Raw genomic sequence first — 14,949 nt, forward strand, 5'->3', positions numbered from 1 at the left:
ATAATTCACTCATAGAATAGCCAGGTCAAAAATCTCGAATTTAAGAAGAAATTTTTTTTTGGGGGGGGGGAATATAAATCTTAAGATGGGGTTCGGATTTCAGTTATAATACTATTCACAAATATTATCACTTTTGTTAAAAAAATAATTACTCATTTCGTATAATATAGAATTTAAGCCATACTATTTATATTTAAAGCGTAATAACTATTGGCCCAGTAATGGTCCCTATCTAGGATTTTGTACAAATATTAAGATATATAATGTCTATTTGTTAAAAAATTTTGAAAGAAAAAAAAGGGCAATTTTTATTTTATAACCATTTCCGGTTTTCTATTTCCGGTTTTTGGTAATAAAATTATTTTTAATATAATAAATTTTATATCATATTAAAGGGCTATTCTAGAGTTATATAATAAAGTTTAAATTATATTTTTAGCTTAATTACTTTTTGAGATATTTAAAATTAAATATGGTGTATTTTGAACTTTTCGCGTTTCTAAAGATGGCCATATCTCATAAAGTAAGCTGAGTTGTGAATTAAAATTTTATATTATTGCTAGTTAGTGTATATACTACCATCATCAAATTTTAAAAAAAATCGAAGAGGGTCGGGTTGAATCTTCAGTTGATTTGATATGGAATACAACATATATTTTCAAGGAAATTAAAATTTTTCTTAGCATGAAGTGCTCAACACATTCTGATATCAAAACTAGATTTCTTGGGGACCTATTCGTATATATAGATTGATCGTTCCATTGCCATATTCGGATGTCTGTAAGTCATAACGTTTTAAGGAACTCGTCAGCTATTTAATTCACAATAAAAATGTTTCGATTTACAAATACTGAAACTGTGTAATTAACTCATTTATTTCTTTTAAACTTAACAGTATATCATAGTATTTTCATCGATTATTACTAGGCGTGTTAAAAAATATTGGATCGGGCAGATATTTCTTGAAAACCCTATCGGATGTTTTTTATATTTTTTTTGGTTATTTTATGATTGTATATTTAATCATATAATTTTTTTTTATTTTATAAATAATTTCATAATGATAAATAAATTAAAGAAACTAAAATATTATTTCACTATTTTTTGTTATATTTATTATTTATATGCAACAAGAAAAGGATTTTTAAATATCTAATGTGTAACATTCAGCTAATGTTGTTAAACGAATCTAGCAATTTTTAAAAACGTTAAACTCACGATTTTGACCATCAGTACTTAATATTACATACTGACAGGGAAAAGTCTCAAAATTTATAATTCTTACCTATTTATTTTTATACTTCCTGTTTTTATTAATATAACTGCTCATTTCTTATCATTTAAAAAATGTAAATTAATATTACTAACTTTTTTTTCGTAAGACACTAAATTTTATTAAATTTTAGTTTTCTATTATTATTTTTTTAAAAAATAAATTTTCTAAATTCGAAAAAATGATTTAGACCACTTTTATTTTTAATTAAAAATAGCGTATGTTATTTTTTTTATTAAAATTAAAAAATTTATTTAATTCTATTTTTGATATTTATAGGTCATAGCCATTTTGAATTTAACTTTATGGTTAAATTGATATCGATCAGATAAATAAATTAATTTACTCTATCGAGACTAATATAGATTCAAAAACCGTTTTACAGATATGTATATGTTCGGTTCAGAAAACTATAAAAGGTTCATTCCCTCCAGGTCCTTGTTAAATTATATCCTTGAAAATAAATCTTTGTTTATCTATTTTTATATTCAATTTAAATGTGACAAATTCTTCCTTTTTGTAAATGTGTTGTGTGTAGGGATGTAAATTTCCCGGGAAACTATATTTAGGGAAATTTGGGGAAACAACTGGAAACTATCTTTTTTATAATAATTTACAGGTCAATATTGATTTCTTTTCATGATTGAAAATATAGTAATTATAAACATTATAATTAACAAATATAATTTAATTTCAACCAATTTGTGATTTCTTTACATGTTATATTTGAAATCTAGACTATAAACAATATTTAAACAAATATGATTTAATTTTGAGTAATTTATTAGTTATCTTCGTTTGAAAAAAAAAATGATTTCAGATCAGAGCTTGAAATTCTAGAATCCAGCAATTTATCATTTGCAGAAATTTCATTTCCCATATAATGGATATTGACTCTTTTAAACACTAATTTTCGGACCTTATCATTTTTTAATCCTATTTCTAGATTTCGAATGAATATTTCCAAAGGAGGACCATAAAATATTTATGGCTAGGGTGGATAGGTATTGATTGCAACATAAACCTAATAAAATATTTAACACAATTTTAAGATTAGAAAAAGTGTTAGGTTATTGTTTACTAAAATATTTAACTTTTTCACCAAGTCACTGAATCTGTAGTTTCGCCTTATTTTTATAAACACAAAGCTCAGAATAAGAAGGGTTGCAGTGTGCAAATACAGCAATTTGGAGTACAGCTTTCCCAACTCAACAAAGATGACAATACATATTTCTAAATGCAATAGATATCTTAGAACATTAAGTAATAAATAATTAACAATAATGCAGATTTAGTAGAAGTTTAAGTCATAACCCCACCAAATAATAATGTTGCTAATTTCAGTGATAGACTAACTAGATCTTCCAATATTAATTTTAATAAAAATGAAATCATTTTTAAAAAATCTATACCTTGCATACAAAATAATTTGATGAAATGCAGTGATAATATAACAGCTGAAAAACAAAGTAAACTGGATATTGAATTTGCACAAACCATCTTTATGTCAAATTGTCCATTTTCAATAACCCATTGTTTGTATTGGAAGACACTATTTCAATCATTTAGACCTGCTTTTAAAATACCTTCCAGATATTTACTAAGCAAAAACTTAGTCAGTGAATTTAAAAGAATAGAAAAATTAGACAAAAGCAAAAATTTGGCTCTCATTAGTGATGGGTGGACAAATATAGTAGGGGAGCATTATCAACTTTATTCTGACAACCCCTTGTTCCATTTTTTATAAATCGATTGACACAGGGAAAAACATGCATAGAGGGGAATACATTTATCAAAGTAATTGAAGAGATGGGAATTCAAAAATCAACACCATAATAACTGACAATGCAAGAAATATGGAAAAAGCATGGGCCCTTGTAAAAAAATATCTAACTATTGAATGCATTGGATATGCCGCTCATGGATTAAATCTTTTACGTTGTTGTGCCCTCGAGAATACTACACAATTTCTGAATACTTCCAGAATATATTTTTCAAATGCCAAATTATTACAATCGAAAAACAAAAAGAATTAAATTTTATAATCACAAAAAAAAGAATGAATTAATTACAATTTTGCTTCCCTTTTATAGGGAAGCGAATAATAATTTTTAAAAAAAATTAAAGATTAACAAGCTAAAAATACATTTTTACAAATTATAAATTCTCGTATCATAATTATAATTAAAAATTTATACTAAAAATTGTAATACAATGACTTAACTAAAAATAATTTTTACAAATCTAAAAATATACAGTTAATGCTGCGATTATATAAAAATCATTATGACTTTACTAAAAATATTCAACTATGACAAAATCCATTTCTAAAGGATATAACAAATAAGATATTATCGATTCAAATTTGAGTCACAAAAGCTAAAAATTTCAAATATGTAAAATCTAACAACATTCTTTTTATCAACCTTAAAAGAAAAACAACTCCTAATAAATAATAAGAAAATTGTTTCCCTAAAGTTGCCTAGCCTAACTCGTTGGGTAGATATAGTATTGATGATAAATAGCTTGTTAAAAAATAAAGATACTCTACAGGAAATGGAAATTCTTGATATATTTACTGATCGAGATAAGAGACTTACTCTTCTTGATAACGATGGGTTTTTAAATGATCTAATGAAAGTATACAATTTTTAAAAGTCTTATTTACACAAATAGAGTTAGTGGAAGGGAATAAAGCCAATTTATCTGATGTCCCATTTATTCATATCAGGGAGACATTTAACGATTATAAAAAATATCATGCAGAGCCAGATTTCAGAAATTGAGCAGTTTATTAAAAGCCAAGAAATATTTTGTTGCCGGGACATACATTATGCTGCTCATATATTTGACCCAATGTTTTGCGGATTTAATTTAAGAGGGAATGAAGTTGCAAGAGGGTTGGATATCATTAACCGATTTTCTGGATATCTAGATTTAGATATACGAGAGTAATGGGAGATCTATCTGTAAGGGAATTTTTTTTTAATATGGCAAGTCTTTCTCAAGGCGCATCATTTATAGATCCAGTGACTTTGTGGAAAGGTTAAATACTTTTATATTTTAGTAAACAATAACTTAACTCTTTTTCTAATCTTAAAATTGTGTTATTCAATATTTTATTAGGTTTATGTTGCAATCAATACATATCCACCCTAGCCATATGGATTCATTAGTGCCACCGACAAGTGCAGCGTCCAAATAAATATGGTACCCCTTTGGTAATATTCATTCGAAATCTAGAAATAGGATAATGATAAGGTCCGATAATATAAGAGTCAATCTCCATTTTATGAAAGAAAAAATTTCTGCAAATGACAAATTGCTGAATTTCAAGCTCTGATCTGGAATCATTTTCTTCTCTAATAAATTACTCAAAATTAAATCATATTTGTTTAAATATTGTTTATAGTCTAGATTTCAAATAAAACATGTAAAGAAATCACAAATTAGTTGAAATTAAATCATATTTGTTTAATTTATAATGTTTATAATCTATATTTTCAATGAAATAAAATTAATATTAGTATTATAAAAAAAGGTAGTTTCTCGTGTTTTCCACAAATTTTCCAGAATAATTTCCCAGGAAATTTACATCCCTGGTGATGACCCTAATATGCAAATCAATTTTTTCTTAAAAAATGTTTTTTAATAAAACTGAATAAATACTATACTATTCATTTTTATAATTATTAAATATTTTGTAAAATGATTAAAATTTGAAAGGAGGGCTCTCCGAAATTTGAGCTCAACAAGCCTCAATAGCCTACCCCCAGTTACGCCACTGCACTGATTATATGTTTTCATTTGTTTTTTTATATAAACAGTATATTTAAATTTTACAAATTTATAGATGCAAATGAATGGCACACCTTACCTTATCCTCTGTCACCTTTAATTAAAGATAGAATTGCCCACTCTTCAATAATAATTGACAAGTATACAATCTTTATTATTTTATAAGTACAATCATTTTCTTCAAAACTTTCTGATACTTAAATTAACAGAAATATACGTTAAGATTTTTCTGCCGATTCCGATACGATTTTTTTATAATACCCATAGCATCCATTCCGCCACTTTGTTAGAAATTCATCTTGCTTTATATTTAAATATTTTTTATGCTTGGGCTTAAATTTTTATTTAATGAACTAATTCATTTGTCCAAGCATTTTAAAGTAACGCAAATTTTAATTTTTAATGAAAATCTTTCTATATTCAAGCTGCATCTTTAGAATCAATTAATAGTACATAAAAAATTTTACCAATATCAATTTTAACGCTGATATAAGAATTTTATGTATATGTGATAAAAATAATACAATAATAATATAACATGGAACGAGGTTCAAAGTGTTATTTGTTTTTATATTCTAATTTACCCCTTGATTAATTTTTATAATTAAATTAATGTAAATTATGGTCAATCATCCATATTGTATCTTGAAATATGATAAAATATATTTGGAGTTTGATACTCAATTATAGAATAAAAACATGGACAAGTTTTCAACCACTACATTGATTTTTTTGGAGGTAGCAGTGTGGCTAGAGTATTAAAAAGACAGAACCGAGGCAGGTCATCTTATTTAAAATTGAATTTTGGCGAAATATTTAATTCATGATAATATTGGATTAATCTTCAAGTTTTACCGATAGTAGTAAAACAAAAGACCAGGTTTAAATGCAGATTCAATATTTTTAATAAATTATCATTTATCAATTGTAAATATTGTGATATTTTTTATGTATTAATAATAATTGAAATTGTATTGATCACATAGTATCATATTGATAAACCTCATATAATTTTTTCTATATATTATTTATTAATAAATCACGAAAAAGCTATTTTAGATACCTTTTGATAATTTTTTCTGAAAAAATAATGAGTCTTTTTGTCTCGGATCTAATTGGGATAAACTTATTTTACTTCTTATTTTTAAGATATTATATTTTATTATAGTATTTTTTTATTTTAATATTATAAAAATCTATTTTGTTATTTTATTTTTTATATTATATAAATATTGTTAATTTATTTTTTTCTAATCATCTTTAGTGATATTTAAATCTCTGATTCCTCACTATTTATTATTCCCCGCTATTTTCCATAGGCAGCCTTTCCTACTTTATAAATATTTGAGACCTGCAGTCCCGTCCCTAAGCTCGGGTACACTGGCTGTCCGTATTTTAATTTTTTAAATATACCCGGGTCGTGACTAAGAAAAATTTTTAAAAAATGCCTGTCTCAAGCCGGGCCCGTATATGCTATGAAAATTAAAATTAAATGTAATATATTTTAAAAAAATGCCGTGCCTGAAAAAAGCCCGGGCTAGGCCGAAAAAAATTTTGAGAGTTCTTTTTTTAAATGGATCATAAATATTAAATAAAAAATTGGCCCTTTAAATAAGATCATAATATTAAAAAAATAGAATTAATTTTTTTAAATTATAGTGTAGTAGACTCAAATAAAATCATATAATTTATGTTTGTCAATTTGTGAATATCAAATATATAAATTAATTAAGACTTGAAAGTTTGTGACATTGTCTAAAATTTATAGGATAAATATTCTATGCATACTGAAATACATTTTTGACAAAATCAGATTATTCGATTTTAAAAAACTTCCTCAATAAATGATTCATAACCTAGGTAGGGGGGGGGCAAAAATATTCCCCTTCGAAAATTTGTCTGTTCTCGTAAATATCACTTTTTGCTAATACAAATCCCCCCCTCCTCCCAATGTATACAAAATATCAATATGACAATAATTTGAAAGAAAAATGATCAAAGGTTAATAATTTTTAAAAATAATGAATTAAAAATTTTTAGAAAAAAAGGCTTTTTATATATAAAAAGGTGAAAAACCAAAACTATTATTTATAAAAAAGATCTCCATTAAAATTTGTAGGGAAAAAATAACCTAAAGTTCCCCCCTCTTCGTCAAGTCCTGGCTATGCATATGAAATGATTGTACTATTTACCATGAATCCCGGAAAAAAAACCCGAAATTTTTTTTTCGAATTTACTTAAGACTTAATAATATCGTATTATAATAAGGTATAGACAAATTAGTAGTATTGTAAACGAACGTGCTCATTTAGGACGCGTTCATGAATGAAGTTTTTTGAAAAAAATGATGAACGACGTTTCTTTTATTTTTGACGAACTTCGAACGTGAACGCGTTCCTTTTTTATGACGAACGCGTTCGAATTTAATGTTCGTTCATATTTAAAAATACTTTTTATTTTTATTTATTTTAAAAATTTAATATTAATCTGATTTTTTTAAGAAAAAGTCTTATATTTTATAGTCAACTATTTTTCTTTTTCACATTTAAATTTTTTTAACACGCCATTATAATAGTTTATTATGGATATTATTGTTTATATTTTAATTTTATAGATTAGCATAAGCATGGATATTATTATTTCATCTGATTCTGAAAATTCAAAATCAGATGAATTAACACCATGGCCCAAGTTTGATAAATATTTTACAGTAACATCCTATATTGTAGGAACTAATTCAATACTTACCAACCAAAAATTATATAAGTGTAGCAATTTAATACGACATTTGATTCTAATATTAATCATTTTATATAAATTATTTAACTAAGTAAAATCATTAAATTTGAAGAAAAGATGCATTTCGGCTACTTGACGCCAACAATAGCGATACTTAATTTAAAAAATTAATGGCCTATTTTCAACCATTGATAGACGAAGTATTAAATGGGATTAATAGAGGGTAATAAACCTATCGCTATCAAAAAAATTATACATATATTTTATTTTTTTTTAAAGATTTGAACATATATATGAAGATCAATAAGTTCTCTGCAATTATATATCCAATATTCAAGCTTCAATGGCCATGGATAAAACTTCCACAGAACGAACCTATAAACAATAAAATTATAGCGTTATTGAAAATATGCAGTGAAAACCCTAGAAATGATAATGCAAGAACTGCAAATTTCAAGATATCTTTTTGACGAGGAAGTAGAGGATGGATTGGAACGGCATTAGCTATACTAAAAACGCGCTCTACAGGGCAGATGAGGGGATTGCGGTATTATAGTTAAAGAACTCTTTTAACGTGGGGAAGAAGCAAAGGACAAAACAATAAATTTTTTTAATAAATTCCCCACGTCAAAGTGTTGTTTAACTATAATACCGCAATCCCCCTATCTGCCCTGTAGAGCGCGTTTTTAGTATAGCTAATGCCGTATTAACTGCCAATCCTTCCTGTCTATCAGATGAAAATTTTTAAAACAATTGTTAATAAAAATTAATAAGAAAAATTTTTATAAATAAAAATATCTTTTTATTCTCTTATTATATTGTATTTATAATATTATCAAAATAAAACTAAATTTTTTTTAACATGTCTAATGTATTGTGTTAAAAAATATAAGACATTTTATATTAAATTAAAATTTGGGGAAAAGATATATTTGGTAATAAAAATCAGATACTTGATTATGGTCAATTTAAAAAATGTAAAAATATATTACAATATAAAAGTATATCTTGTAATTCTCACTTAAGACGCCACAAATGCGTTAACTCGAATCACGATTTAACTATTCCTAAAATAATTTAGTATATTAAAAGGAAAATTATAAATATAAATAATTTCTTTAAAAAAAATATATACTATGATTTACTATTGTGCCAAAGACATGTGCACTTTTGACTCGATAACCAAGATGGTTTTAAGAAAATGGCTCAACATGCTCTATTTATGGTAATATTGACTGTAGAGAATTATTCCCCATTCAACTACTTAGCAAGAAATGCATATATGATAGATCAGAACAGATCTAGTGAATAAAATAAATAGTCAGTTATGTGATAAAACATGCTCTTCCACTACTGAGATGCAGACAGATTCCTTCAAAATTTTTCCTAATTACACGTTTCATTTCACTATATCGAATGAGAAGCTTTATATAAACATGTTTTATTTACTAGTAAATTTAAAGAAATTCCTTTAAAATTTTTTATCGAAGAAGAAGCTGTATATAAACATGTTTTATTTACTAGCAAAGTTAAAGAAATTCCTTCAAAATTTTTCCTAATTACCCGTTTATATTCATTATAATCTAAGTAGAAGCTTTATATAAACATTTTTACTACTAAATTTAACGAAATGAAAAAACCGCTGAGAACATACATAAAGAAATGCTACAAAATTTTATCGTAATTGGAATAATTCCCGATTAAGTGATTGACATAATATTTCTATATGCAAGGAGTTAATTTAATTAAAGCTTATTAAATTTAAGCGCACATTTGTTAAATACAGTTCTTCGAAATATACAACTTGGAAATTTTTGCTCTTAATATATTTGAAACCCTTATTTCTGCTAAAAAAATAATTATGTATTTTAAACAAAATGGCAACAGTAAGATATTGAAACAAGATGGAATTCGAAAATATATATATTGAAATCTATTTATAACCAATGATGTTATTGTCAATTTTTTATCATTTAAGTGGATATTAAAAATGAATAATTTCGGAAAAACTATTTTAAAAAAATTGATTTATATTTCAAATCCATTTGATAAAGCTACTAAAGAATTAGAAGAGATACTAATCCTACTGTATATCAATGCTTCATTAAATTCTTCACGAGGATTTAAATGATACTTTTTTATCAAAACAATGAAATAATACATATAAAAACCTATTTAAATTTTTTTTGATTATCTAAATTTTAAATTGATATTTGCATAAAATAGCAATTTTTTATGCCCCAAATATAGAAAATTAAGAATGTTATCATATATAGAAAGATTAGACATAGAGAATTCTATCAAAAATAAAATCAATTTTGAAGGATATTGTAAATCTTTATTGATATCATAGATTTGGATATACAAGCATTTATCAAATCATGGAATCTCCTAAAAAATTTAAAGGTACATTAATTTGCAAATTGTTAATATTGCTAACATATTTGTATATATCAGATAATGAATATGTGGGAGAACCATGAGGAGGATTATCAAAAAAAAAGAAAGAGATGAGCTCTAAATTTATATGAATTTGTATATAATAGAGAATACAGAAAATATAGATCCGGAAAAGAATTAAAATGGTGGAGTAAAAATGATATTATATTACCAAAGATGACGAAATTATATAGATCCGGAAAAGAATTAAAATGGTGGAGTAAAAATGATATTATATTACCAAAGATGACGAAACCTGCAACATCCACAATTTCAGAGCATACATTTTCAAAGACTGGAAGTCTATTAGAAGAAGAAATAGATTGAAACCAGAAAATGTTGATGCTTTAATATTTTTAAATGATAATTATAAATATGAAGCTAATTTTTAGTAGTGTAATTTAATATTATAATTATTATTTCTTTGGTTTATAGTTATTTTTGATAGTTGTATTTTATAAAAATAAATACTTAAAGTTTTTATTCAAAATTTTATATATAAAAAATTAAAAATAACCCAAAAGTTATGGTAAATACCTAAAAAAAATTAATTTCTATATTTGAATAAATTCGGGCCGGGCGGACAAATAATTTTTATTTCAGGTCGGGCTTTTTGGGACAAATAAAAAAATCAGTAGTTGGCTGGACCTGCAAAACATTTTTAAAAAAATTTCAGGTCAGGCTTAAGAAATTAGGCCCGATGCAAATCACTAGCTGTTATTAACCCAATAACCTGAAAAAAACATTTCTTCATACTGTCGTAATTATGTAATAATATCGTAGTTATGTAATAATCTAATATTTTATTTTAATCATGTCATTATCTGTTATTTCTCTCCTTTTATATAAAATGCATTTATTTATTTATTTTTAATGCATTTATTTAATTGAATACAATATACTATTTTATCTTTTTATTATGCCTTGAAGGTATTTTATTACATCCATCCTCTTCCTTTTTTTTGGGTTATCGATTTGGAATGGTATAAATTGTTTTCTTATTCGTATTGGATAACGGCTAATTGTACTTTCGTTCTCTAACACTGTTTGATCAGTCGTGTCGATGTCACTCTTATCATTTATGATGGCATTTTTGGTTATTGAGTCATGTATCGGATCTATATCTTTTGTCATCAAGTCTTGTATCGGCTCAATGTCTTTTTCTATAGAGTTTTGTATAGGATCATTTTCATTCATTCGAGGTGTTATTAGTATCGGTTCTCTTTCTCTTCCTTCCTTTCTATTTTTAATATCGGAATTGTTGAACCTATGTTTTAACTGATTAATATGTCTTCTCCATAACCCTCTAGTCTCAGCTAAAAACGTCATTGGACCTGTTCTTTTAACGATGATATCTGGTATCCAAACCTGGTAGCTTAGGTATGTATGGATGTGGATAAATTGGTTTTATTAATTGTAAAGGTCCTATGGGTTCGATTTGATTGAGACTATGAAAATAGCTGCATATATTGGAAACAAAGGAAATTAGGGCAAATGTAGATGATGAATTTCATAAATTATATGTCATTGTTAAGTCAAAAACAGCTATATGAATTTAATATTTGTCTCGGCTCAGCAAGGCAAGCTCATCTTTCCAGTATTAATATAGGCATCACTCTTGTATACCTTTATTACTCAAATGAATGAAAGATTCCTGATTCATTAGTTAGCACTTACAGATCTGCAAATATCAATATCACAATCCTTCTAACCTATTACAAATCTTAATAGAGGAAAAATAAAACATATGGAAATTTTTATTATGAGGATGTTAAAGTATTACCACCTAAATGCAAACTATGGTATAAAAGGTTAACTACCGATGATAATGTTCCAAATAATGTTATAGATGATTTGCATAGTTTCAAACATATTTTAAACTATTTATCTAATATATTTAATTTATTATATATTTTAGCAACTCCACTATTAGTATTTATACCATTGAAAAAACATTTTCTTCTTTAGGAAGAATAAAAACATACCATAGATTGAATAGATTAGCCCTTCTTTATATATGTACATAGGTAGTTTACACCAACGCTTTTGAAATCATTGAAAAATTAGTTCAATCCTTAAAGAAGATTGAATTTCACATAAATTTATAACATGTTTCTTATTTATATTTTTTTTCATGAATACTTTGTAAGTTTATATACATGCAATAATTCTTAAGAATATATTTGCACATCAATCGATATTTACAACATTTAATTTGTTAAAATATAATTAAAATTTATATATCAAATTTTAAATGCAAAATTTATATTTTTTTTTACAAAGTTCTTTTTTGAGACATTCATTTTATAGGTAATTACTAGTGCTAGTCCTCATAAATTTCTGAAACTCAAAATATTATCCCTCACCTCCCTCCATATAAATTCCGGTATTTGATAATGTATTCCTTGGTATGAATATTTTGAACAGTTCCTAAAATATATTAAATCTTTTAGCGCATTCTCTTTGAGTGTGATGATTTAGAAAATTAATATCCTCTTTAATTAACGATAATTCGTTATATTATTTTCTTTATTAATTTTGCTATTTGATATGAATAAGTTTAAAATGATTTTAATATTTTATAATATGAATGAATAAATGCAACTAAAAACAACAAATGCCCACTTATCTTACCCAAACAGACAAAAAATTAAAAATCTGCCCACTTTCCAAAGTAGATAGTTGCCCAATTTATCAATACATTTTCTAATAGTATTTAATAGGAATTTAATTGGGACTCAAAATTTTTGCCAAATTAGGGAGTAATCGAATTATCCACAACCCAAATTTGACTATTTAAACGTTAAAATTATATTACCTATAACAAATAGAAAATTACTTTCTAAATATATGGTAAATTCCACGATAAATCAACATGATTTTCAACATATAAAGTTTGCATTTAATATAACTAAGAAAGAAAAAAAAATTTGGCCTCAACTAACATCAACTTAGATACAAACCTCTAATGTCGAAAAATGGGGCATTTTGGACAAAATGCACTCCTTAAATTTTAGATATCTATGGATATAATTGAGCTAGAAGAGTCATATAAATTTCTTTATATAGCATAATGGTTAGCCTTTAAAGTAATATAATGTTAAATAATTAAAAAAATTTAAATATATAAAAACTAGAAATAATTATTAAATCAAATCGGCATTTATTTTTTCTCTCAATTTTTTTAAATTTATATCTATACATATACTTGTGAATTTTTTTTTACTCACAATCCAAATTCTGATTTTCTCCATTAATATTTTTACTTCGATATAATTAGACCCTTCTCAATATATTTTGTTTTGCCGAAAATACATCATAACTGAAAATAATTTTGGTATTTTCTTAAGTAGAATTTTAAAGGCTAAAAAATTATATATAAGTTGTGACTTTGGAGTTGGATTAAAAATTTATCTAGTAATTTGAGATTATTGAATCAAGATGACTCCCTTATTTGATTTTAAAAGACCATAACTCAGTTCGTATTTGAGCCAAAGCTTTAAAATTTTGATTTTTATAAAACATTCAATCTATCTAGCCTTCATACCAATTTTCATCCATTTTAAAAATGGTCGTAGAAATACTTAGTGATATTATGGAATTACTTATTAGATAGACATATCAATATTATCAGAATATGAATAATTATGTTTATAATTAATGATGAATCAAGTTTATAAGGCTTCAAGTTAGTCCTTTTTTCTTCAAAAGTTTGATTTAATGGCGGGGGAGCGTGACCGCAATTAAATGAATGATATAATATGTTTCATACTCACGAGCATATCTTTAATGGATCATAAATATTGAAACGAGCATATCTTTAATGGATCATAAATATTGAAAAAATAAGATAAAATAAAATGATTATAATTCCGGCCGCAGGTCGGGGAAAAGCGGGCCGCCCGTAAAGGGTGCTTGAGGAAGGAGACGTCCTCCAACTATGGGTCCTCTTATAGTAATATCTCACGGGGCCTTTATCCTCTCAAATCGCCCTTGCTACCATAGAACTTACTCATTATAATGTATAAAGATCGAGATATTAATTATTTATTCTTCATAAAGTAATTATTTTGCTATAAATTAAAACAAAAATATATTACTTTGTAAATTATATAAATAAGGATTTTTTTTAAGCTTTATCCATACTGAATAAATCTATAAATAAATGATATTCCTATATATTAGTTTCTAAATAATATTGGTTTTAAAAATCTGATTTTATAATGGATTGTATTGGTATTGGAAATCAGGAAAATATTGATATTATTAGCAGCTCAAGCTAGTGGTAATTCATAGTATGAAAAAAGGAAATACTGCTCAAATAATAGATAAGGATATTAGGTGAGATCAAATTGCCAATTGGACTAGTTTCAAAGAAAAATGGCAAATGCAAGATGCTAGCAAAAATATTAAGACGATAGATGACTACTAAGTGTGAAGTGGCGTCTCTATGCTAACATTGTCTCATAATTGTTATTTAAAAATTTTCATTATATTGATTATAGATAAAATATAGTTTTTGTATAATAAATACTTTTTGAAGTTTAATTGTCAAGTATGGTTTGAAATATACGAATAGAAAATTTTTTTTTGAAATTATTTTCTAAAAAACTTTTTTATTAATTTTTTATTGGCTGACCATATATGGTTGTTAGGTTTAATTTAATTCTTGCCCCCCCCCTTTAATATGCATATACCTC

At 25.5% G+C, this 14,949-nt stretch overlaps 1 protein-coding gene across 4 annotated transcripts in view; it reads left to right on the top strand.

Annotated features, from left to right (window-relative positions):
• The window catches only part of LOC135924895 (attractin-like), a 60,794-nt gene that overhangs the window by 17,575 nt on the left and 28,270 nt on the right, over positions 1-14,949 (top strand). For all 4 annotated transcript variants that reach the window (XM_065460023.1, XM_065460024.1, XM_065460025.1 and 1 more), the window contains one exon: positions 5,127-5,211. In XM_065460023.1, the coding sequence (XP_065316095.1) occupies positions 5,127-5,211 (85 nt within the window). The remainder of the gene's footprint in view (positions 1-5,126; positions 5,212-14,949) is intronic.

This window comes from Gordionus sp. m RMFG-2023, chromosome 2, assembly GCF_954871325.1.
Source record: "Gordionus sp. m RMFG-2023 chromosome 2, tfGorSpeb1-WG-v2, whole genome shotgun sequence".
In the NCBI taxonomy this organism is placed as follows: Eukaryota; Metazoa; Nematomorpha; class Gordioida; order Chordodea; family Parachordodidae; genus Gordionus; species Gordionus sp. m RMFG-2023.